This window comes from Neomonachus schauinslandi, chromosome 8, assembly GCF_002201575.2.
Source record: "Neomonachus schauinslandi chromosome 8, ASM220157v2, whole genome shotgun sequence".
NCBI classification, from domain to species: domain Eukaryota; kingdom Metazoa; phylum Chordata; class Mammalia; order Carnivora; family Phocidae; genus Neomonachus; species Neomonachus schauinslandi.
This window is the reverse complement of record NC_058410.1, coordinates 107,905,257-107,931,052: the sequence shown is the minus strand read 5'-3', so window position 1 is coordinate 107,931,052 and position 25,796 is coordinate 107,905,257. Positions and strand designations below refer to the sequence as shown.

At 53.0% G+C, this 25,796-nt stretch overlaps 1 protein-coding gene across 1 annotated transcript in view; it reads right to left on the bottom strand.

Moving 5' to 3' along the window:
• C8H6orf132 (chromosome 8 C6orf132 homolog) overlaps positions 1–24,503 on the bottom strand; it is a 33,841-nt gene extending 9,338 nt beyond the window's left edge. Inside the window, exons 1-2 of the mRNA XM_021692012.2 lie at positions 24,195–24,503; positions 12,767–12,873 (exon numbers count right to left, since the gene is read on the bottom strand). Coding sequence (XP_021547687.2) covers positions 12,767–12,873; positions 24,195–24,339 — 252 coding nt within the window. The 5' untranslated portion in view covers positions 24,340–24,503. The remainder of the gene's footprint in view (positions 1–12,766; positions 12,874–24,194) is intronic.
• Positions 24,504–25,796: the final 1,293 nt, after the last annotated feature.

Genomic DNA, 25,796 nt, shown 5'->3' with positions numbered 1-25,796 from the left:
AAATAAAACAACAAAAGCGGCTTGCTCCCCCGTGCATGTCCACAAGTTAAAAGCCAAATTCCTTCAGCCTGACCTCCTGTTCGCTCCTGGTTTTCATTAAGTATTTACAGAGAAATAAATAAATTAGAAGTGGTGAACTGGAATAGATTTGGGGCACTGCAGGTGCCCTTCTGATCTTAAGCCTCACAAACCATAATGTGTTTATACAGCTGTCGGTTTGTACATATTATTTTGCATTCTATTTTTTTTTTTCCCAAACACACATTTCCATACATCAACAAAGTCCACACACCTGTGTTTTGAAGCGCTGTGGTGCATTTTATGGTAGCTTTCAAGGTCCTCAACACTCTGGCCTCATACGTCCCAGCCAGCTTTTATTTCCTACTCAACCTGATAGACCCATCCCGCATTCTAGCTTGACCATCCCCCTCTCCACTATCCTTCCAACCCATACATGGAGTTCATGTTCATCCCTGAGGCTGCGTGTTGGTCAGGCTGTGCCCCTCTTCCCACCCTCTAACAATAATACCCCTTGCTCTATGCTCTAAACACAAGATCTCCGTCACACCACTCTATGAAGATGTTATCCCCATTTACCAGATGAGGACGCTGAGGCTCAGAAATATTTGGTAAGTTGTCTCTAGCCACACAACCAGTATTACCACCCCCCGGGTCTGTGGTGCTCACGTTTCTCAGTATTTTGCCTCTCTGAAATCTCTCATCCTTCAAGGATTAGCTGAGCCCCTCCAGGAGGACGGTAGAGGTGAAGGGGCTAAGGGCACTGTCTTTGGAGCCAGACTGCCTGGATTTGAATTCCAGATCTGCCACCTCCTAGCTGTAGGACTGTGCTGGTTGCTTAAGCTCTCTGTGTCTCAGCTTCCCTGCCTGTGAGGTGGTAATAAAAACAGAATTTACCTATTCTAGGGCAGTCATGAGGATAAATGACACAGTACACAAAAAGCACTTTACTCCTAGTGTGTGGTGAATACCCGTTGAGTGTGAGCCCAATAAACATTATTAGCAGGAGCCCTTACTGACCTGATGCTTTTTTTTTTTTTTAAGATTTTATTTATTTATTTGACAGAGGGGGAAAGAGCACAAGTAGGCAGAGCGGCAGACAGAGGGAGAGGGAGAAGTAGACTCCCCGCAGGGAGCCCGATGCGGGGCGCAATCCCAGGACCCTGGGATCATGACCTGAGCTGAAGGCAGACGCTTGACTGAGTGAGCCACCCAGGCGCCCCTGACCTGATGCTCTTCAGAGGAACCCATAGCAAAGCCCCTCAAAGGAAGATTTTTGTTTGCTCGCTCGATATTCCCCTAGTTCCTCCAATGAGATGTGGTTGACCTTGGAGCCCAGGGACTAGGTCCTATGTGAGTCCCCCAAAGCTGGACACACAGTAAGCTGTGTTGTTATTCACTGATAGGCTGATGGTGCTAACTCTCTGGGCTTAATGGCCTCATGGGTTCATATATAAGATGGGGGATTCAAGACAGGCGTTTCAAAAATATCCATGAGGCTCTGCGTTTCCAAGGGCAATCTCGGAATTACTCTTTGGCCATTTGGGGGCAACAAACCACTCATCTTCTCATTCTCAAAAAATTCTGACGCTGGAATAGCCATGAGGCATCATCTTTCTCCTGCCTCTCAGTAATTTTTTCCTGCGCCTACTTAATTCACACGGCCAACACATACCCGTTCTTCACAGCTCTCAAACCCAGCGATCTGGGCCAGGGGGAGGGCCAGGGGCCAGGCAATCGGAGGAGTGTCTCCCAAGACATTCTGAGATGCCATACACACACACACACACACACACACACACACACACACACACACCACTGTCTAATAAACCTTCATCAAGTATGTACCCTCTTTTGATGAGGTAGATTTTGATGAGGTGGAAACCAGATTTTCAAAAGCCACTCACGGCTGAGACTTCTGTTTACTCTTTTGAACATAATTGGAAAATAAAAAGACATGAGGACTCAGCGTAGAAAGTCTTGGATTCCATTCGTGCTCTGAATTTTGCCAGGAGTGTGACCTTGGATGAGCAGTGGTGGCAGTGATATTAAACCATCACTTAGGGCACCGGGGTGGCTCAGTTGGTTAAGCGACTGCCTTCGGCTCAGGTCATGATCCTGGAGTCCCGGGATCGAGTCCCGCGTCAGGCTCCCTGCTCGGCGGGGAGTCTGCTTCGCCCTCTGACCCTTCCCCTTCTCATGTGCTCTCTCTCTCTCTCTCTCATTCTCTCTCAAATAAATAAAATCTTTAAAATAAAAAATAAAAAAAATAAACCATCGCTTACATACCTACTGTGTGCCAACACTAAGAGCTTTACCTACATTATCTCAAGTCCCTTCACAGAGCCGGGGTGCAAACCTAGACCCTGCGACTCACCTTTTCTACAAATCACCCATTTTCTTCACTTACAAAATGGAGATAATATTTCCTACTTTGCGTTATGAGGATAAAATGAGATAATATCCCTAACCCAGGAAACCAGTGTTAGCTGAAGGCTTATTTCTTCCAATCCTCTCTCCTACAAAGGGGAAAAAATTGTGAATAATCAAAGCTAAGCTGCCTGGAATCCTAGAAGCATCTTCTGGGTCACCCGTGGTGCTCCAGTATAATTATGCGTGGAAGAGGGAGATGGACAGATTTTATGGGCCGCAGGTCCTACTGCCCATCCCACCCTTGGAACTTCAAGAACTCTGGAAACACAGTAGACTCCCCAGACCACAGGATGGAAGTCTCTCATGAGCAGCCTTGGAGCAACAATGCAGGCAGAGGTCAGGCTTCTCAGGTTCTCCCCACAGACATGGGGGGCCCAGCACATGCCCATCACCTCACTGCTCTGCTTGAGCTGCTGTGGTTCTCCTCTGTTCACTCCCACACAGTCCCAGCAGCTCACTTAGCCATCCCTTCCACTGCTGTGTCTCCAGGCAAGGCAAAGACATACTGATTTTCACCTTAGTCCTAGAAAAACAGACCCAGAAGGTGAACTCCCTTCACTCATCAGGGAGATCCAGGGAGCTGGCTGGGACAGTGCCATGTTTCGGTGGGCAAATGCACTGGTGTAGACAGCAGCTACCTCCATGAGTGCTGAATTCCCTGACCTGCCTCCTTGAGCCTCAAAGAACGGAGGGAAAGCCTCCTTAAGAAGAGGGCTTGCACATGACCCCTAAATGCAATGTGTGATCCTGAACTCAATCCTGGGATGTGTGCCATGAAGAACATTAAAGGGGCAATTGGCAATAAAAATATAAACATGCATTAGATAGAAGTATCATATCAATATTAAATTCCTGAATTTGGTAATTGTGCAGAAAATGTCTCTGTTCTTAGGTTACACACAGTGAGGTATTTAGGAGTATAGGGATACAATGTCTCAATGGTTCAGGAAGAAATATTGTATATATATATCAAGGATGGAGGGAGCAAATAAAGCAAATGTGCTGAATGTGAGTGAAGGCTCTAGAGAGTTCTTTGTACTATTCCTGTAACTTTTCTGCCCATTAGGATTGGTTGAAAGAAAAAGTTACTTAATGCCACTGAACTATACATTTTTAAATGGTTGCAATGGTTACTTTTATGTTATATGTATCTTACAATTAAAAAAAAAAAGGTTAAAACAAAAGATAAGGCCATGGAAAGAGAAGGTGCTGAGAGAGCCTCAGAGCTTCCCATCTGTTCGATGTCAGCACCTCACACCATCTTTCTCCCACCGTCTCCAGTACTCCCAGTCTCAGCAGTAATAATGGCAGTTGCTGATTCCCTGGCACTTGCTCTTTATCAGGCGCTCTTTCTGTGTTTTCTATCTCTTAACTCATTTACTTTCCACAACAACCTGATGAGATTGGTGCTGTTGTTGCCACCTGACTTTTACAGAAAAGGACACCCAGGCACCGAGAGGTTAGGTGACTTGCCCAAGGATCTACAACTAGTTATATATCCCTGTCTTTCCAGGCACCCGGTCATCATGCACACACCCAACTTGTCACCCGATTCTGCCAGGCATTTCCTAGGTCCCTCTCTTCTTGCCACCCCTCCAGTTCGCCCCTTCTTCAGTCTTCACTGTCTCTTACCCAGACAGACAGATAGATAGACTACCATCATTGTCTCCAGATACTTGCCTGGCATCTGCCTCACTGCATTCTTTAAACCACATGCCAGGATGGTCTTTCTGAAATGCATCTCAAAGCAGGTCACTTCCCTGCTCAGAAACCTGCCACTGGTCTAGAGGATAAAACTGAAGCACCTTCACATGGCATTCGAGAACTTTCACAAGCTGTCCCCTCTGCAGCTCCTGCCATCTTCTCCCTACCCTCTCCACAAACCCAGGGCTCCAACTAGGGGTTCTCATCTTTTTCCCACTCCAGTGTCCATGGGGACCTGACTCAGTCATGAGCAAGTGGGCTCCCTGCAGCAGGGATCCTCAGCAAACCAGAGACCACACTCTGAAGAGGCTATTTGGAGGCTCTGTGGGTGGGTGAGTAGCTTGAAAAAGCCCCTAGGTGATCGGCCACACCTCCCTCCTCCACCTGTTAAGAACCACTGCGGGGGCTTGGGATTCATTCCTGATTCTTCTCAGGTCTCCACAGCCTTGCTCTTGCTCTGACTCTGCCTGGGATGCTCTTCTTTGCCTGGGAAACTCCTAGTTATCCTTTAAACCCCAGAGTAAATGCCCCTGGTCCATGAAGCCCTCCTTGGCAACTCCAGCCTGAGTTAATCTCTCTACCCTGTGTGTTCCGCACCCTGTGTGCACGTTACCACAGCTGGCACTTAGTAGGTCCCTACTATGTGCCTCTGGGCACCATTGTGAGTACTTGACATGTAGCAACCTAGTAAGTCCTCAGGTAAGCCTTAGAGGTAGGTTGTTTGTATTTTATAGAAGAGGACTCTGAGGTATGGAGAGGCGAGGAACATTGCTCAAGGTCACACAGCTAGTAAGTGCAGGGTCAAAACTGGAACTTCGGAGCCTGCCCTCATGCTTCTCCTCGAGCACAGATGGAACCTATCATAGGTGAGTGTCGTCTCTGCTGCCCTAGCCCAGCCTCCTTCTGGGTCAGGTGTCAGCTAATTCTTTGTTCATGCTTGGCACAGAAGGGACAACGCAACAAGTTTGTTAAGTGCATGAACTCCTGGATGAGTGAATGAGGGGAAGAAAGAATACAGGAGAGGTGGAAAGCCTGTCTGTGTTCTGGAGCCAGCCCTACCACCAACGAACTCGGAGCAAAGTCGCTTGTCTCTCTGGGCCTCCCTGCCTCGTCTGTAACCGCTTGCCAAGGATCACTTCAACCATGGTGCTCTGTGAGTCCAGGCCCATAAGGTGTCCTGCCAGTGACTCCGCTCACCCTGTGCCTTATGCGGTGGCCTGGGCACTCGGGGCCAGGCCTCCATGACAGGGGATTAGGACAGAAGTCCGCCCTTGCCTCCAGATCTCGGGATCATTCTGTGTCTCCGGGGAGGGGAAGAGGCAAGTGGAATGAAGGAGGAGCTCCTGAAGCTGCTTTCCCAGCAGCCACAGGGTGAGGCCAAGAAGGCGGGGCTGGGCTTGAGGTCACTGCTGACCTCAGACAAGGGGCTCTGACTGCCGCAGTCAGTCCAGGAGCTGGACCCTCGTCGCGCTGAGAAAATGACAGAGCCCCGTGTCCCAGTGCGCTGCCCACAGGGGCTGGCATGAGCCTCAAACAGACTCAGGGGAGAGGGGTGTGTGGCCCTTCGAGGATGGCAGCCCACGTCCACAGAGGGCCACACCGCCCCGTGCGCGGAGAAACCAACCGAGAACAGGCCAACGAGCCTCTGAGCACCGCCCCCACCCCGCCCGCGGGCGGCCGGCCACGACCACGCCCCTCCCTGCTCCGCCGCCTCCGAGCCTCCGAGCGTGGACCCCTGGGGCAGAGTCCAGCCCCAGCCCTGTCGGGTGGGGCCCTCCACCTGAAACTGGGCCTCAGGCCCTCCCTGTCCCCAAACCGGGACAACGCCTAGAAGCCTAAGATCGCTGATCCCACCTCACTCCCAGCTCCCTGGCTCAGTCTAAGCAGCTTTTTACAAACCATCCCAGCCTGGTATATTGGAAAGTTATCCAGCAATGATTAGTTGCTGGGGAGGATGGGGGTGGAAGCAATTCCAAGACTATTCATATTTATTTTCTTCCTTATACGTGTCTCTAGTTCTCAGTTCTTAACAACGAACGTCTGTGTCTTTCATAATTGGAAAAAAAAAAAACAAAAAACCCAATACAATAGTTATTTTTTAAAAAAATGAACTTGGGGCACTTGGCTGGCTCACTTGGTAGAGTGTGAGACTCTTGATCTCAGGGTCATGAGTTGAAGCCCCACGTTGGGCCTACTTAACAAAACAAAACAAACAATATAACATGAAAGAAACGGGGTAAGTGCAGGGTCAAAACTGGAACGGGGCTCTGTCATTTTCTTTCATGACTTTGGAGTCAGACAAACCAGACTGGTGGTCTTTATTTAACTCCATTGTCTCAAAGGAATCAAAGACCATATCTGACACATGGTCAGTGCTCAAGAAGTGTGCCCTTGTCTTGCCTTCTGAGGCTCAGTTTTCTCATTTGTAAAATGGGGATGATCTCACTTCACTTCCCTTAGGTTTGTTAGGACGCCGGAGGCCACCACATACCTAAAGAGATCCTGCAGAGTTAGCACTCCAGAAACGTCACCTTCCCCCGGGCTTTCCTTCCTCAGGCCCTAACACAGCGCAGTGGTCAGCAGTGTCTCCAAGTCTCCAAGACCTGCTCCATGTACAGCCTCTAGCTTGTTGCCTCTGGTTGAAGCTGAAGAGACAGATGCTTCCCTATGGTCATAGTTAGGTCACCGGAAATCCCTGCCCTTTGACTACAAACATTTCAGAGTTGAGGAGGAAAGGTGGAAAACGCTCACTATTTGAGGGTAGGTTATCTTCCCCTTAAAGTTTTAGAGGGTCAGAGTCCCACCAAGCGCTCAGGGGGACAGGACTCACTCCACGGATGGCTCCAGCCCTACCCTCTTGGCCTCCTCTTGCCTTCGACACACACATCCTCATGCCTGGGATTCCAGCCAAACCCCAAGGCTGGGTCACCAGGGGCTGGGCCAACGGGCAACACATGGTTGACCTTGGGTGTGTGCCAACTCTGAGTCTTAGCCATACATTGTGGAATGCAAGCCTCCTCACCAGATTGCTCCTGGGGCACCACAGGATGGGCATGGAGCTGCATGGGGTAAAGGAAATGACCCTGAGTCAGATTTAGAGTTGGCCATGATTGGGGGAAACCACTGTAGGCTGGGGGAGCAGAGCGATGGAACCCCAGAGTGAGAGCCACAAGGAAACCCTTCCAAAGTCCCAAGCTGCGTGACGCCCAGCTAGGTGTTGCTTGGCTTTGAAGAGCAGTGTGAGGTAGGGGGTGCTGTCCAGGGGCAGGAGGTACAGGGTCCAGAAAAGCAACTGTGTGTTCTCCACAGAGCAGCTTCTCTGAAGTGGAGAGTCAGTGAGCATTTTATAAAAGACCTTGATTTCTTTCTCCACCCTGGCCTCTACCCTTTGTCACAGCTCTAACTCCCTCCTGGGGGTCAGAGAAGAATCTCCACTAATGAGGCCATCTTCCTCTGAACCTACCTGCTATCCCAAACCGCTCTTGAACGCAGGGCCCTGCCCCTGGCTCTGTGCCATGAGGGCCTTGCTCCGGTTCCCTACGGGGTGAAGAGTCTATGGGATCAAGGGGCCATGCCCTTAGAGCCCATACCACCCCCTTCTTGACCTTGCTCCAGGCACCAAGGTCCCTAGAATCCCCTTCTTCAATGGCCCCGAGTCCACTTATAGAGCTTCTTCCCCAGTTAGTCTTCCTGAGTGCAGCCCAAGCTGGGGGTATGCATATCTCTGAGCCCATAGTGTGGCCGAGGGGGTGCTGTTTGTGGGTAGCATGAGGGTGTAGACGTTCAGGGTGAGGCCCTCACTGTGAGGGAAGGAGCCAGGTGGCTAGAGGAGGCGGTGGGCTACCACGGGGATTGGAGGCTCCACGTGTATGCCATCTTGTTACAGGCCTCTGCCACCCCCCCCACACAAACACACAGTGCTCCCTCACCCTGCAACCCTTCCAGCTAATGTCAGCCACATGAATCAGTCAAGAACCAACAATGATTGCCCTGCTTGGTTCATCCTAAGGAGCTCAAACCCCAACCCCAAAGGAAGTGTGGACCTTGAGTTCAGAGATGAGCTGAAAGGGGGTTGAGTGGAAAGCAGAAATTCAGCTGACTTCGAGCTTCCAGGTGCAGAGGAATAGGGGGAGGGATCCAGAGCAGATGGAGCTTCCTGCCCCCGGCCCAGCCTGACACCTCCCCAGGCACAGCCAGGCCTGCCTGACTCATAGGGTGGGGTGACCCAGGGAGCTCTCACCGCTTGGGGCACCCCTAGGGACCTGTCCAGCCAGTTTCCATATATTTGCCACATTGGCATTTAATTGTTAATTCCTCACATGCGTCACCCTGGATGTGGTTTGATTCAGACCAGAGGAGGGCAAGAGGGAGCCCCAGAGAGAAGTACAAGCCCTGGGCCCGGCCTCCCCTCAGGGGTAGCAGTAAGTGGAGAGAAAGGATCCTTCCTCCGCTCAGCCCAGGCCCCCAGTGGTGTGGACTGGACTGGATTGGGAGGAAACCCGGGCTCTGGTCCCATCTCTGCCTCTACTGAGCAGGGTAACCTGGACCCGACCCTCCCCAGGCCCGGGTTTTCTCATCCTAATGAGCGCCAGGGTCCTCCCCAGTTCTGAAGTACGGTGATTCTGATCCAGTTCCTCTGAGCTCTCGGAGCAGGAAGGAGGGTGGCTGGAACGTTGCCCTTTGTTTCAGCAGGAAACAGCTCAAGCAGTGATCCGGGTGTTGTGAGGGGCTTGGCTTCTTGTGGGGGCCTCCTGCCTCTCCATTAGGAGTTACTTAACATAGAAAGTCACAGCTGGGCGCCTGGGTGGCTCAGTCGGTTGAGCGACTGCCTTCGGCTCAGGTCATGATCCTGGAGTCCCTGGATGGAGTCCCGCATCGGGCTCCCTGCTCGGCGGGGAGTCTGCTTCTCCCTCTGACCCTCCCGACCCTCCCCCTCTCATGCTCTCTCTCTCTCAGTCTCTCTCTCAAATAAATAAATAAAATCTTTAAAGAAAGAAAGAAAGAAAGAAAGTCACAGCTGGGGAGACCCTGAAGGACCATCTGGTGTAACCCCCATGGATGGGTGAGGAGCCAGGGGCCCGGGGAGAGGAAGGGCTTGGCCCTCAGCCACCCACAGCGCCCAGACTGGTGCCAGCTCCTTGAGGATCACTTGGGTCCCATCCCAGTCACGGAGGGATCCGGAGGTACTTTTCATTCCTGGCCCCGGCTGCCTGAGAAAGTATTTCTTAGTTCTCTGCCCTTCTACGTCAAATCAAGTGAGGAGGCTCCAGGAAGCAGTCAGAAGCATTTGCCCTTGCCTTGCCCTCCTCCTCGCCCTCCCCTCCTGTACCCATCCCTTCGCAGGCCCGTGTGAAGGGCTGAGGGTGCGTTCAGAAGGTGGCTCAGGTGCATGCAAAGCTCAAGGAAGAGCGGGCCTGTCACCTGGTTTCTTGGGCACTGCTGCCTTGCGCCTCCCCTGCCCCAGGGAAGCCTGGCCTGGGAAATGCACTCTGAGTATGGGAAGGGAGGACAGGGAGGGGCGAGGCCGGCCCGGCCAGGACAATGTCAGGCAGGGCTTGGGCGCTGGCCCAGCTCCCCACCCACCTTAACTTGGCGGGGCTGTGGGGGCGGGCTGTGCACGAGTGTGTATCTGTGTGTGGACCCACACCCACACGGAGCTTCTGTCCTCCTGCTTATTCTCCCAGCCTCCTGCCCCAGCTGGAAGAAAGCAAAAGACCTGGCCCAGAGCCTAGAGAGGAGTTGGATTCCCCTCAACCCAGGAGCAGGTGATGAAGGATATTGGGGCTGCTGTGTATCTTGTGACCTGAATCGGGAGCCCAGGGATGTCCCCAGGATACGAGCCATCAGGCCAAGGGTTCCTGATCTAGAGGTGCATCACAGGTGGACTTCTGGGGGTGTAAGAGGGGCCTCCGCTGAAATTGTAAGCAAAATTGCATAGATGTGGCCCATAGCCTCATCAAGATCTCAAAGGGGTCTATGACCCCAAAGAGGCAAGAGACCCTGGTGTCCAGCAGGCCTCAGCTATTGGACAGGGGTTCATAGAGGCAGACAAGAGAGATGCAGGTGGTTCTGCAAACTGGTGCCGGAAGAGAAAAAAAAGCTTCTAGATTGTGGGTGGAAGGGAGCATAGGATGGCCTGAATAGGACTTGGACCTTGGAGCCTGGCTGTGGGGCTCCAAGTCCCAGCTCTGCCACTTAGGAGCTGTGTGACCTTAAGCAAGTTATTTTCCCATTTTGTGCTCCAATTTCTCCATCTGCAAAATGGGAATTAATAACAGCACCTTCCTGATACGGTGTCTCTGTTGACTCTGTTAACACATTGAAGGCACTTGGAAGGGTGCCCGACACACAATAAGGGCTCCGTATGTGTAAGCCACGATCCCAAGGCCAGGCCACCTTATGGGACCTTGCAAGCTGCAAGGTGGATTTGTTGGGGCAAAGCCCCCATCTCCTGACTGGCTCAGAGGCTTGCCTGGAGGACTGGCCCCCAGAAGGCAGTCTTGGATCTCTAGGCCGGATCAGCCAGCCAAGCCCACTCCACTATCTTCCCCCCACCCTCCGCCGACCCCCACCCCCACCCCACCCCACAGCCTTCTGCCTTGCCTGCCTGTGCTCTGCCCAAACCAGAAGGGATAGGGCAGAAAGGCTGGGACAGGCCCTAATTACTGCAGGGCCCCAAGTGGGGGGGTTAGGTAGAGGATTTCGGCCAATCAGAACAAACTCAGCCGCACCGCCATTAACTACCCCTTTAGGGGCTGGAGCCACTCCAGGGGCAACATCCCTTTATTTCAATATTTTAGCAACCAGAACAGGTGCGGGTGGGTCAGCCCTGGGTCCAGGTGAGGGGAGAGAATCTAATTCACCTTCAGCAATAGAAAAATCTCAGAATTATTTCACCTGCATTTATGGGGGCAATGACCCCTGTAACACTTTTATGCATCTCTAGAAACAGAGTCAGGGGCTGACTCTTTTGCTTTATACCTTTTTGTTGGTGGTGTTGTACTTTCTGTATTTACCTATAATTTCCACAAGTTGCTTTTATTTATTTATTTTTATTTGTTTTTGAGAGAGAGACTGTGTGTAAAGGGGGAGGGGAGGGGCAGAGGGAAAGAGAGAATCTTAAGCAGGCTTCACGCCCAGCACGGAGCCTGACGTGGGGCTTGATCCCATGACCCTGAGATCATGACCTGAGCCAAAATCAAGAGTCGGACGCTTAACTGACTGAGCCACCACAAGTTGCTTTTATAAGTAGAAAACAAGTTAAAGTTGCATTCCCAGAGGTCTGTGTGCTCCGCCCTCCACCTACGGGCCTTGGGGATGCAGCCAGGAGAATATAAGACTCAGTGTCTCCCATCTAGAATCTCAGGGTCTGGTTGGTGAGGCTGGATAAACCACAAAAACTCAGGTGACGGAGACGGAGGTGGTTGTGCCAGACAGCGCTAGAGACCAGATCCCTCCTCAGTCTGGGTGGCACAAATCCTCATGGACACTGGTCATAATATTGTTCCAACCAGGAGCCAGGCCTGACAGGCAGGACTGAACCTAGAATTTAGGCTCTAGACTCGAGCTGTGCAGTCCAGTAGCCACAGGCCATGGTGAAATGTCACTCATCAGGGATGTATGTGTAAGTACAGTCCATCAGATTTCAAAGACTTAGCATGAAAAATTCCATTTCCGGACTTTCTAATCTGAATTTCTAATCTGAATGTAAAACATCTCAGTAGTATTTTTTAACATCGATTTAATGTTGAAATGATAATCTTTCGAATATATTGAATTAAGTAACATATATTATTAAAATTAATCCTGCCTATTTCTATTTACTTTCAGTGTAGCTACTAGAAAATTTAAAATGACATACGAGGCTTGCATTGTATTTCTATTGGACATGCCTAGTCTACACTGTCCCAGAAAACCCAGGAACTCGTCTCAGTCAATAGAACCTGTCAGAGAGCAGGTATTTTGAGTCTTTCTCCCTCCCCAAAAAACAAAAGCCCAACCACGGCTCCAGAAGGGAGTTTTTGGTTTCCTGCAGCTTCAGACCCATGAACAATGCTGTCCCAAATGCCCTTCTCCCAGGGGTCACTGTTATTTGTCCTTTCAGACAGCTCAGGTGTTACCCTCTTCCAGGAAGCCCTCCTGGCCACCCTGGATTGGCTGCCGGTGCTCTGAGCTATGTTCCAACAGTCTGTTTACTCACTCCTGTCCTTCCTTGAGAGCAGCAATGCTGGCTCAGTCATCTCTGCGTGCCCGCATCCAACGCAAGGCCTGGCACAGAGCAGGCTGTGGTCCATGCTTGCGGAACATGGATGTGAATCCTGCTTAGCTAGAGGTACCCATCGCTGTGCTGACACTGCACACAAGTTCCCCATAACCTCTCCTCGGGTTTCAACGCGGAGGAGCTGACACCCCTAGTCTCAGCCTTCCTGCCATGAGTCTCAGCCACGTCTCCTCCCAGGAGCCACCCTGGGTTGGCATCAGGAAGGAAGGGAATGAACAGGGGGTGAGGCTGATGTCCACTTGGGCTAGGGCAGGAGGGGCTGCCTCCTCCGGCAGCCGAGGTGGCCCATCCAGAGCAGACCCTCAGACCCCAGCCCAGAACCACACTCACCAGCGGAAGGAAGGTCAGTAGGGGCCGGACTCTTGGCCGAGCTTTCAGCGTGGCTGTTCCTGACTCACTCACAGAGTTAAACCGATGGTCTCCATAATAGATGCCACCTGGAGGAGACAAGTGCAGGAGACCATGAGCTGGAGATCAAAGGCATGTGGGACGACTGAGTTAATCTGCCCTGCAGTTCCGAGGGAGGAGAGCCAGGCCCCGTGGTTGGCCCATCTGACTCAGCTCAGCGCCTCTTACACAACAAGATCCTGTCAATGGCGTGGGTGCTCACAGGGCCCACTGCAGTGGGGTTGGGAGGGACTCCAGGGGGCTGTTTCTTGGGGCCTCAGCTTGCCCCAGAAGCATGTTCCTCCTGACCCCCTGTACAGCTCCTGGGTCTACACTTCGACAAGTCGTCCCTCCTTTAGGAGCCCTGAGAGTGTGGCCAATGCCCCAACTACAGCTTATCTCTGAGCGAGGGCGGAACGCAAGGTGGCTTTTTTTCTCAAGTGTTTGAATTTCTAATCTGGAACAAGCAGAGCAGATGAGGTCACCTGCTGCTCCCAGTGGCCCAGCACCCACCTTCTGGACTCTTCTAACTCAAGACTTCCTTAATCCCCCAAACCATCAATGGTTGCGAGCATGGCTCCATGCATTTCACCCGTGGGGGCAGAGCAGAAGGAGTGGGACAGTAGGGTCCCTGTACCTAGTACAAATCCCAGCTCGGCTACTTACTGGCAGTGTTGTGTAACTTCTCTGGGCCTCAGTTTTCCTATCTGTACAATGGGAGTGATGTTAGTGCTGACCTTATAGGACTGTTATGAGGAGTTAGTGTGGCCTACACTTAGTAAGTGCTCAACAAATGTGGTCCCTTCCCCTGTAGGAAGATGATACAAAGACCTTTCTCTTTCTCTAGTTACTGGGTCTGTGTTCTAGGCTGTTTCTACAGTAGTGGGGAGGGTGTGAGAAGCCATTCACACTTCCTCAACCAATCTTCCTCATGACCCTTAATGCTCATTGATAGGGTTTCATAGTCTGTCCCAGGTTCATACTGTCACCTCCTAGAAGCAAGGGTCACTGTGGACCTCCTATGTTGGTCATGAGCAAGGGCTTTCACCCATTTAACAGGGCATGAGGGACCTTTGGTTCCTCTATAGCCAAAGGGGAAAGAGAAGAAAGGTCAAAATCTCAATGAACCAGAATCCTGTAACTGGAACACTGAACAAATCATGATTACTTTTCCCTTTGCACCTGACTCCAGGAGCAAATTGCAAGAAAGCCAAAAGATTGGGCGCCTGGGTGGCTCAGTCGGTTAAGCGACTGCCTAGGGCTCAGGTCATGATCCTGGAGTCCCGGGATCGAGTCCCGCATCGGGCTCCCTGCTCGGCAGGGAGTCTGCTTCTCCCTCTGACCCTCCTCCCTCTCATGCTCTCTGTCTCTCATTCTCTCTCTCTCAAAATAAATAAATAAAATCTTTAAAAAAAAAAGAAAGCCAAAAGATTTATTCAAGAGAGACTGGGCTTGTCAGGGAAGTCCTGAGATCCGAATACATTCACCCCAAATGCCCACACCTGCAGCCACAGCCCCCTCTCTGTGTGAGAATCTGGGTTTTGAATGTGCCACAAAGGCTCTTGAGAACGTCCCAGCAACGGGATGCAGAGCCCTTTGTGTGCTGCCCCACCAGGCAGAGAGCAGCTGGAACATTCCCGATTCTCCACCTCTGAAAAGGGGCCAAAATGACAAGTTTTCTGTGTGCGCCACAGTCTCCAGTAACTCCAGTTCCCAGCAGTGGCCTGCCCAGTGCCCTCCAGGAAGACATGGTTGCCCAGTCCCTACCAGGCTCCGCACCTGAGCCTGGAGATCAAGATGCCAGGGGGCAGGTGGGGGAGGAGAGGGGAAACATAAGAGAGCAGATCTGGCCCCATCAGAAACCACTAAAGTAGAGATAACGGGAAAACCCGACGACGGCTACCCCTAAGGCCCACCTGATTCTCTCTGGCTTCTAAGAGTTTGCCTGTTGACACCAGGATCCCCCGGGACATTGCCTAGATAGTGCTGTGTGGACACCAAAGGTCTAAATCCGACGTGCGTGATATGGCTGCTGGGCCCTTCCTAGGACTGGGGGTGGGGTGGGATTAACACAGAGATAGCAAGAAAGGCAGGCTCCCAGAGAAAGGCTGACCTTTTCTCTAATCATCTCATCTTTGCACTAGTGTTGGGGTCTATGAAGACTCCTTTCTACAGCTGAATTGTCATGACATTGATGTGTGCCTAGAAGCTCTGGAAGGGAGCACCCTGGCAAGGAGATCACTGTAATAGTAGTAATAATATAATAATAGGTAAAACTTATTGAGCAATTTTAATGGACCAGGCACTGTTCTAGGCAACTTGCACATTATTCATTCACTTAATTTTTAAAACAGTTCCATGCAATTGGGACAGTCCTTATCCCCATTTTACAGATGAGGAAATTGGGGCACAGAGAGGTCTAAGAACTTGCCCAAAGCCTCAGAGTAAGTGGTGAAGCTGGGGTTTCTGCTGCAGGGTTGATATCTGAACCATTACCTGCCCTGCTTCCAGAGTAGGGAATTCTAATCCCGCCACATACATGGTGTGGATGGGAGGACGGGGTGCGAGGGGTGGGGGTGGCTATTTGGGGGTAAGAGAGTCTTGGCTGTGACCCTGGAGCAGCTCTGGGGAGGGGCGGGAGGTGAAGCTTGCCCGGGGGCACGCTCAGGCTGGGGCCGAGCCGAATCTGACCCCCACGCAGGTGCAAGGGTTCTAACCACCTCACAGATTCCATGACTCAGCCCTGACTGGGAGGCACTGTTGTCTTGGTTTGTGGTTGTTTTCAGCAGGGGATAACTCCCCCCCCCCCTTTTTTTTTTTAAGATTTTATTTATTTATTTGACAGAGAGAGTTAGCGAGAGCAGGAACACAAGCAAGGGGAGTGGGAGAGGGAGAAGCAGGGAGCCCGATGCGAGGCTCAATCCCAGGACCCTGGGATCATGACCTGAGCTGAAGGCCCACGCTTAACGACTGAGCCACCCAGGTGCCCCAGCAGGGGAACCCTTTCTAAAAATACAGGCAATCTCTGGGAAACCCATCGGAGGCGAGAGGCTGTGCCTGAGGCAGGGGTGGAAGGCCCCAGTGGTTCCTCCCCACTCGGGTGCTTCTTGGAAATCCAGTTTGGTTCCCCAGTTCTAAGAGGTGTGCCTAGGGGTCAGGGCAGGAAGTGTGGTGACAGAGTTGGAGTGTGATGTCAGAAAGGCTCCACTGGCCACTGCTGGCTCTGAAGACGGCAGGGGCCACGAGCCAAGGAATGCAGGTGGCCTTTAGAAGCTGCAGAAGCTAAGAAAACAGACTCTCCTCTACAACCTCCAGGAGGGAACAGAGTCTTACAGACGCGTTAATGTTAGCCCTATAAGACCGGTGTCAGACTCCTGACCGACAGAACTTCAGATAATAAATGTATGTTGCTTTAAGAAGAAACCAAAACAGGGGCGCCTGGGTCGCTTAGTCGTTAAGCATCTGCCTTCGGCTCAGGTCATGATCCCGGGGTCCTGGGATAGAGCCCGTGTGGGGCTCCCTGCTCGGCGGGAAGCCTGCTTCTCCCTCTCCCACTCCTCCTGCCTGTGTTTCCTCTCTCGCTGTGTCTCTCTCTATCAAATAAATAAGTAATATCTTAAAAAAAAAAAAAGGAAAGAAAAAAAAGGAAAAACCAAAACACAAAAGACATGTGGCTAGAACCTGCCAGACTTTCCCTGGGCCCCTCATGCCTGGGCTCAGTTCCTTTTTTTTTTAAATATTTTATTTATTTATTTGACAGAGAGAGCACGAACAGGGGGAGTGGTAGAGGGAGAGGGAGAAGCAGGCTCCCCGCTGAGCAAGGAGCCCGATGCGGGGCTCGATCCCAGGACCCTGGGATCATGACCTGAGCTGAAGGCAGACGCTTAACCAACTAAGCCACCCAGACGTCCCTGGGCTCAGTTCCTGACTGGTAAAGGCACACCAGCAGGCGACGCAAGAGGGGCCACCACCATGAGCTGGGTCCTCCACAGGTTCAAGGTCAGGGCTGGGGCTTTCTAAGCCTCAAGATCAAGGTCCAAACTAAACAGAAAGACAATAGAGTCCAACTTGTGGATTTTCCCATGGAAGTAAATGAACTCGGCTCCGATCACAGTCTCAGGGATGCTAGAATGGGCCTTCCTGAGAAGCAGCCCCCTCCTCAATTGATGAGGTAAAGGAGGGCCAGGCCACCTCTTGAGGATGGAAGGGGAAGTGAGGAGGTGGAGGGAGTGACAAAGAGGAGCCTGCACAGTTTGCCCTCTGAGGATACGATGAGAATGCTCAGTAAGAAAAGATGCTGTCCTAGTGTCTTATCCACCCTGAAACCTAGAAACTCCCTCTGTGCCTGTCTTTTTACTCGGCCCCTTGCCCACCCGAAGAGTCCTTGGGGATCTCGGAGGTCTTGAGCTTGCCACACGGCCCAGAGGGACACCTGAGGAACATCCCAGCGGGATTCAGAAGGCAGGGAAGTGGAGAGAGCCACCATGGACCCAGAAGCTTCAGAGAAAGGGGGTGTCTTCGGGGGGCAATTCCAGCAGCCAGGAAGCCTTGGGAGGCCCTGGGAGCGGGGTCTGAGCACAGCCCCAGCCCCAGGTGGGCCACAGCCCTGTCAAGATACAAACAAGCCTCTCTGCCTGGCAAACTCATCTCAAACAAGCGCAGTGATAATGGAGGAGGAAATTCGGATCTGCCTCCACGTACCCAAACCTGATCATTAAAACAATCCCAGCTTCCCCCCAAATGAAATCCTCTTTCTGACAGGATTCTGTGCAGGATCCCTTTGCGTTTGGTTACATTTGTCTCTCATAGATTGACAGGAAACAAAGGCAGCTTCTCATTCACGCTTCCTCAAGGATCTGAGCTCACATAAATGCCATCTAATATCCAGAAACCTGGTTCAAAAATAACTCTTGGTGGCCACATGTGTTTCAGCAGGAAGGCATCCCCTCAGACCTCAACCTGGGGATGGCAGCTCCCTCCTCCACGGCCTCCTTTTGGGGGAGAACCCCACCCTGCCGTTGGCTTGAGGGGTATTTACGTTGAGGCTGAGGCTGTGTGGGCTCTGAGGAGGCCAAAGCAAGGCCAGGAGACACCCAGGCAGGCCACAGCCCCCCAGCCGGGAGGGGAGGCAGGATGGTGCGGGGGCCAGGCTGCGGGTTCAGCGCCCTGCTGAGCCTGGTTCCAGTCCCGGCTCCATCACTTATTCACTGTGGGGTCCTGGGCATGTTTCTAGGTCTCTTGGAGGCTGTTCCTCATCTTTGTAACTGTGGGTGGTGATCCTGACTGGGGGCGCTGGGTGAGGCTGAGTGAGAGACACAGTGTATAACAGGTGAGCACAGCGCCCAGCAGATAATTTCTGCTCAGTAATCAGGAGGGCTGCTTATCATCATCATCACCATTCTCGTCATTGCGTTCCCTCTGCCCCACCTTAGCTTGCTGCAGCAAGGGTTTGGCTGTGAGCTTGAATCACAGCAAATTAAGGGTAAATAGCTGTACCCCTGGGTGTGAGCCACGGGGAGGCGAGTGGCCCTTTGTTCTCTTGTCAGGGAGAACTCTGAATGCGGACATTTGGGGCTGCTCTTGGCAGATGGGAAGACAGAAGCACAGTGTGGGCGGGGCTGCTTCAAGGTCGCAGAGCAGCCGCGTGCTGGGACCCAAACAGGGTGCCTGACTTGTAGTGCTGGGCTGCAGGCACAAATGACGCAGTGCCTTACCTACGGCACATGGCCCGCCGCCTCTCCCCCTACTCGTTCCTGTGTGTGTGTGTGTGTGTGTGAGTGTGAGTGCAGTGGAATGGGTGCGGCGGCCTGCTTTGGGGAAGCTGAAGCCTGGACACAGTTGCTGCCTCCCTCCCAGCCCTCCCTTTCTCCCCTTCTTGCCAAAAGGAATAGCGTCTCACTTGGTCTTTGGCATTTCTTTTCTCCCAAAGTTCAGGGTTGAAAGCCTGGTAAAATGCTCTTCCTTGCCCAGCCCCAAAGCGGCCACAGATCTCCATGGAGGCTGAGGCTTGGGACCGTCCTTTAGCTCTTTCTCCAAATCCTAGACAGGTCTGAGCTAGAGAGAAAATCAATAATAAAAATGCAAACGTCTAACATCTATTAAAAGCATGTATTATGAGCTTGGCGCGATTCGAAGTGCTCTGTATATTCCCATTCACAAACCTTGGGGGAGGCACTCTTATTATCCCCATTTTGCAGATGAAGAAACTGAGGTTCAGAGAGGTTAGGTCCCCTGCCCGAGGTCCCACAGCCGGTGAAGGAAAGGGGCCAGGATTCAAGCCCAGGCAACCTGACTCTAGAACGCTCTGGCCACACCCAGCACAGCAGGAGAATAATGCAGGGGTCTGGCATCTAGACCCGCCGTCTCCTGTTTTTCCAGAAACTCAAAACGGGATGCTGCCTAGAGGAAACAAATGGACCTAGGAATCAGCTCTGGGGGTCACACGGTGGCTCTTCAATGTGTTGCCTGAGGATTTCTGAGCACTTTCTCAGGCTTTGTTTCTCCACCTGTCCAATGGGGATCATTACTCCTATGTTGCAGGAAGCCTCCCAAAATCAGAGGTAGGAGAGCAGCTGGCAGGGACAAGAGGAGGGCTGGGGTGATGGTGTGGAGCCCCAAATTTCCAGAAGCCCCCAAATGGCCGCAAGAGCACTGACCCCAGGGTCTAATCCCAGGGGCTTAGAAGGGGTGAGGCTGTAGCCGAGGGAGTTTGTTGCCTTGACACAGAATAACCCAGAACCCCCAAATTGACCCCCCACCTCCACCCCATGGAGATGAAACATCCAATCCTTGGTCACTAAGGAGCCCCAGCCTTTCAGGGAAGCAGCAGGTGGGCCCCACAAATGTAACCCACAAATGACGTTAATGAGGCCCTTCCTTGCTAATTAACAGGTCCACATGACAGGAACCTGAAAAGGCCAGTCTGTCCCAGCAAGCCCCAGCAGGCCTGACCCAGGTACCAGAGAGAGGCCTTTGTCCAAGGGCAGAGGGGACGCTGAAGTTTGGGCTGGGCCTGAGCAGGAAGCCACAGGTAGAGGAGTGGGGAGGGATGGAGGGGCGGGGCCTTGGGGGCGGGGCCTGGAGGAGGCTGCTCCTCAGACCGGCCCTCAGCTTCCTAGTTACGGTGCGCTGCTCAGAGTTTGGTCTGCAGACCCGCCCGAGGACTTCGCCTGGGGAGCCTGGGGACTCTCAGGTCCCCCTGTCCAGAACCTGCCGCGTCAGAATCTGATCTTAACAAGGCCCCAGGCGACTGGATGCCCGTCAACATTTGAGCTGCCCTGAGTCTTTTCACCTACCTGAGCCTTTTGACTCTGTTAACATATGTAGTTTTTAGGATGGTGCCTGGGTCAGTAAATAACTGATAATAATAATGATAATATTATTGTTACTGTTTCTAATGTATTGGCTGGGAGAGAAGGGGCACCCCGGAGCTGGTCTGCTGTGGTCAAGGAAGAGCCTGGCCCTCTGGAGTTGAACCACAGGGACGAGAGGAGCTTGGATAATGGGTGTGTATGTGTGCACTGACCTGCTGGCAAACTGCAGGGCACCTCCAGGGGACAGGAGTAAACAACAGTCTCCTTCACACCCCTGCAAGGCCCAGGTCAGCTTTCGGGAGGCTGGTGCCAGCCTGCCCCAGGCAGGGAATGTACGCTCAGCTCCAGGGGTTCACGGCTTCCTACCTTTCAGTCTGGCCTGAAACACAAGGTCAGGGGCCCCCGGGAGCGGGGAGGCCAGAACCAACAGCCAACCCTAGGGAGCATGGGGGTTCCCTGGCCAGGAGCTGGCTACAGTTCCTGCACATTTATACAGACCTGCAGGAAGTCCTAGCCCAGTGATTCTGAGTGGGACCCCAGGAATCTGTGTTTGTAATAAATGTCCTATGTGGTTGTGACAAAAGCAATTTACATTTGGAGGAACAAGGCAAGAAATAGAGGACGACCCATTGCTGGGGTGGGGTGGGGTGGGGTGGCACGGGGGATAAAGAAGGTGGGCTGATTCATCCAAGAAGTAAGGGAGGAGTCCAGAAGGACAGACAGCCTTGTTTCTGGCTGCAGCACCCTGTCCCTGATCAAGGAATTTGCGAAGATCCACATCTCTGCTTTCTCAAGCATTTCGAAAACAATCGTGTGGCCTTTTAAGACCCCTCCATGGGCTGGTGGGGGGAGGCACGAGGCTGCATTAGGATTGCATTTGCATTAAGTGAAGCTCTCCTAATAGTCATTAGAATATATGTCAAGGAACTTGTTTAAAGGAAAACATAGCCGTCACCACCTTCACATGACTGTTTGCATTTTACCCACTGCACCCAGCCTACCCTTATGCAAACAGATTTTTACATGGCTGTAGCACAGAGCCACCAGTTACCCCTTAATTCCCGTACACACCTCCGCATTGATTTTCCCCGCCCCGTTCCTCCGCCTGTTCTCTAGGGCCTAATACCACCAGCATCTCAGAGAAGGTTACGGACTCAGGGACCCTATGGAATACTAATCTCAACCTTTTTGAGACCTTAAGATGGCCTCAGCTTCCTCTGGTCTACAGAAGTGTTAGGAAGAGATGCTGAAGCAGGCAAGGGCAGGAAATGCTCAGAGTCAAAATGACCTGAACATAATAAATCATAGTCATCCTTTTTTTTTTTTTTTCTGTAAAGGCCCAGCTAGTAAATATTTGGGGCTTTGTGAACCATACGGTCTCTGTCGCGGCTTGCAACAATGCCACTGTAGCGTGCAGGCAGCCACAGACAGTATGTAAATGATGGGCATGACTGGCTGTTTTAATAAAACTTTCTTTGTGAAAACAGGCCAGGGGCCAGATTTGAGCCAGGGCCATAATTTGCCAATTCTTGCTTTTAGGGCTTTTCTTTTTAAGAGTCTTCAAACCACTGCCATGTACAAACCTCAAGCAGCCATTCTGTAGACCATCTAGACACCATCCCCATTTCACAGAAGAAAAAAACAAGGCCCAGGGAGTGGCTAGCCTTCACTTTATAGACAGAGGCAGGTCTGGTATCTCCATCCCATCACAGAATCTCCAACTCTGGTCCCTCCTGTCCCAACTCCAAGCACATGTCCTGTTCAGCAGGGAAGAGGCGCTGGGTCACACCCACTGGCACCCTAGGGAACACCCCGGAAATACTGGGAGCCATCCTGCTGGGTGCATATTGTTTTCCACCCCTCCATGTGCAGGGTGCAACCAGGCTGAGTCAGCTGGAGGCCCAGCCCTGCCCTGGGAATGCGAGGAACTGCCCCCTGGGCTTCAGCCCTGCCCAGGCTGGTGAAGGCTGCCGCTGGCCGGAGGTGACAGGGCATGATGCCTCCGCTTCCCTCACCAGAGGGACCGATTAGTTCAGGCAAAAATACAGAGAAGGGTCTAAGGCATTTCTGAGGTCTCCCCTTAGGAAAGGAGTGTGTGCATGTGTGTGTGTTGGGGGAGGGGTGGCAGGAAACGTGTCCTCCAGCAGGTGCCCCTCAAGTCATATTCACCCTTGAATCACCTCCCACTAAGTTAATTCAGCAAGCTGGCTAAGAGTGTGGTCTCTGGAGCCCGGCTTCGGGGTTCAAATATCGGCTCTGCCTCATGAGGGAAGTTTTGGGGTAACGGAAGGGTTCTCAAACCAAATTGTGGTGATGGTTGCACAACTCAGTAAGTCTCCTAATAATCATTGAATCGTATACTTAAGAAAACCCTGGCGCGGCCATGTAAAGCTGTGATCTTGGGCGTGTTACTTAACCTCCTTGTGCCTCAGTCTCCCCATCTGACAAACAGGAATTATAGTACCTGCATCACTGACTACATGGTGATTGCTAGATGAGGGTCCAATGAGTCAACAACATATGGACTTTAGAATGGTACCTTGCACCTGACAAGGGGTCAGTAAGTGTTTGCTACACAGGCGAGGAAAGGTGTTCGGGTCTCACAGAGTTGTTATGCTTGGCAGAACACAGGTATTAGTAAGTTCCTAAACTGTGCCTCCAAACTGTTCTGCCCCTCCTAGGCTTTGCTCCTGCTGTTTGCTCTACATAATGCTGGATGGCCTTCCCTCTCAGCTCAAACCCTAGTTCCAAGCTGAGGTCATCTCTCTTCTCTGCTCCTTATGCACTTCATTTTTTAAAGATTTTTATTTATTTATGAGAGAGAGAGAGAGAGAGCGGTGGGGAGGGGCAGAGGGGGAGAGAGAGAGAGAGAGAGGCAGACTCCCTGCTGAGCAGGAATTCCCCATGCCGGGCTCCATCTCAGGACCCAGAGATCATGACCTGAGCCGAAGGCAGACGCTTAACCGACTGAGCCACCCAGGGGCCCCTTATGCACTTCATTTTTTATCACAAAGGCTCAGAATGGTCTAATCGGCATATGGTTAGCTCTGTTCACCCACTGGTCTGAGATCTTTGGGCCAGGAAGAGGTGATACCTTGTTTGTCCTGCTCCTGTCCAGGTGCCTCGTGTCCCCACTATGACAACCCGGGTGCTGAACTGAATCCAACAGCAGGGGCTGAGGCTTTACCACCCTCTTGTGGGCCGTGGTACAGTGGCCATAAAGGTCAGGGAAGACAGTGGGGTGACAATGAAGGCAGGTGAGCGAAAGCTGTGCAGGGTGATTGTCTTTGGGCCCAGATCCTCAACTCATACACAAGAAGGGAACTCCTGTCCCCATCGCACTGGTTTCCCCTGTTATAGAGGGTACAAATTGCACAAAGATGCAGTGACCAGATGACCCACAGCCAGAGCTCCAGGGCCGGGCTGGCTTGGTGATTCCAGACACGTGCAGAGGCATACCACCCTGACTCAAGGGGCCAGGGGCAGCTGCCCGTCGGGAGGGGCTTCCCTGGTCTCCACTGTCCCATCTTGGTCTCCTGGGGCTGAGCCCATAGACGACCCGGGCCCCAGGCTCAGCTTGTGAGAGCCTGTGACCCCAGGAAGCGACCCTGGTGTCTTGCAGCGACTGGTAATCTCGCCAGCAGTGGCTTCTGTCGATTTTTCCTGGGCCTCCCCTGTGCAGAGAGCCAAGCGTGTCAGCACCCAGACAGGAAGAGAGGGGGGCAGAAGGGGGTGCCCTGGTCCTCGGCAGGGGGGAACATGCCCCAGGAAGCCTTTCTGACAACAATAACTCAGACATAAGTTTCACCGGGGAGGGAAAATAATCACCTCGGACGAGCGGCCGGGGTCAGCGGCGAGCGGCAGGGGCCTCCCTCCTTCCCCGCACCTCTGCCCGGTCGGCCCTTTCCCGGGACAGCCGAGCCGGGCCGCCTCCCCTTCCCGGCAGCGCCTCCGCGCCCCGGCGCGCAGGTTGCAACGTGTTCCTTCCCGGCCGCGCCTCCCGCGCCTCCCGCGCTCCCCGCCGCCCCCCGGGCCCGCCACCCCGCGCGCGCGCTTACCGAAGTCCCGGCTCCCCTCTTCCGGGGCCTCCTGGGTGAAGATCCAGGGGGGGTTGGTGGCGTAGAGGGAGGTGCTGGGGGGGTTGGCGTGCTTCTTGCCGAAGAGTTTGCTGAACGTGCCCTGCACCGTCTGGTTCTTTTTCATGCTGCCGCCGGCCGCGCGGCACCCGGGGAAGGACCTTCCCTCCCTCGGCCTTGCCCTGCCCCGGACCCAACTCGGCACCGGCTCCCCAGAGGCCCCTAACAGGCCATGCCCCCCTCGCCGCCCGGCTCCCCGCCCGCGCGCACCGGCGACAGGTGCTGCGGGCGCCGCCGCTCGCCTGGAAATGCGAGCCACCTGGCCAGGTAGGAGGCTGCCGCCCGGCCCCGCCCCGCCCCGCCGCCCGACTCCCCCGGCCGCATTCCTGCCCGCCTCCCTCGACAACAGGCCATTGTTGGCACGGCCCGGTGGGCTGGGGACCTCGCCCAGCCCACGCCCAGCCTGGAAGACGAGCGGCCGGCCTCCCCGAGGTCCCCTCCTGGCCCTCCTCCTCCAGCCCTTTCCTCCCTGGGCGAGGGAGGAGGCGGGCTAGTCCCCTACGTCTAAGGAGGTTCATGACCAGGTCAGTATGGGCGCTTCGGAAACGACTCTGGGGCCCGACGCTGGGGGCAGTGGCTGGCCAAAGCGGGCACGTTGCAGGGTTCTGCGGGCCCTCAAAAATGAGGCCCACGAGCCTTCAGTGGATTATAAGGAAGTGCCCATCAGAAAAAATAAAATAAAATAAAGGAAGAAAAGCAATAAAGGAGGATCCCTATCTGATGACAAAGGTGGAAAATCGCCACAGTGACCGAGCTCCAAAGAGAATGCAGGACGACTAAATCTTGGCAATTTTTTGTACATCAAATTCCCTTTTCTGGGAAGTGAAGTGGATATAATTTTTAGAAACTCAAGGTGGGTTAAGTAAATGTAATTTTTTAAAAACTCAGGGTGGGTCGAGCCCACTTAGGGTTCGGTTTCCTCCCCCAGAGAGAGGAGCTGTGGCCCTTTACGGTGCTCTGGAGGACAGTGGTAGCTGGGGAGGACAGTCATAGCTAGGGAGGGGGAGGACAGCCATAGCTGGGGAGGACAGTCAGACCTGGGGAGCTGGGGAGGACAGTCGGAGCTGGGGAGCTGGGGAGGACAGTCAGACCTGGGGAGCTAGGGAGGACAGTCAGACCTGGGGAGCTGGGGAGGACAGTCGGAGCTAGGCTGTGCCATGGCCACAGCCCTAGGGGGGTCCTGGAAGTTGATGACTGGGAGACTGCGTGCAAGGTGCTGAGAGTAGGGGATGAGCCAGGCCCAGGGGTTGGATTCCGGTGCTTCCTGGCAGCGGGTGTGGACGGCTGGGTGGGGATGACCAGTCACAGAGCCTGTACCCCCCCGCCAGCGCCCCCAGACAGTTGCAATTGTCCAGCAATTTGTGTCAAAGGTGGTTCCCCCTTAACTTTTCATTCTGAAAAATTTGGCAGACTCGTAAAATGACCACCTGTGCACATTTCTCCTGGATTGTCAACATGTCACCGCATTTGCACACATGCCCTCTCTCTACACACACAAACACACATACTTTATGTTTTCATTTT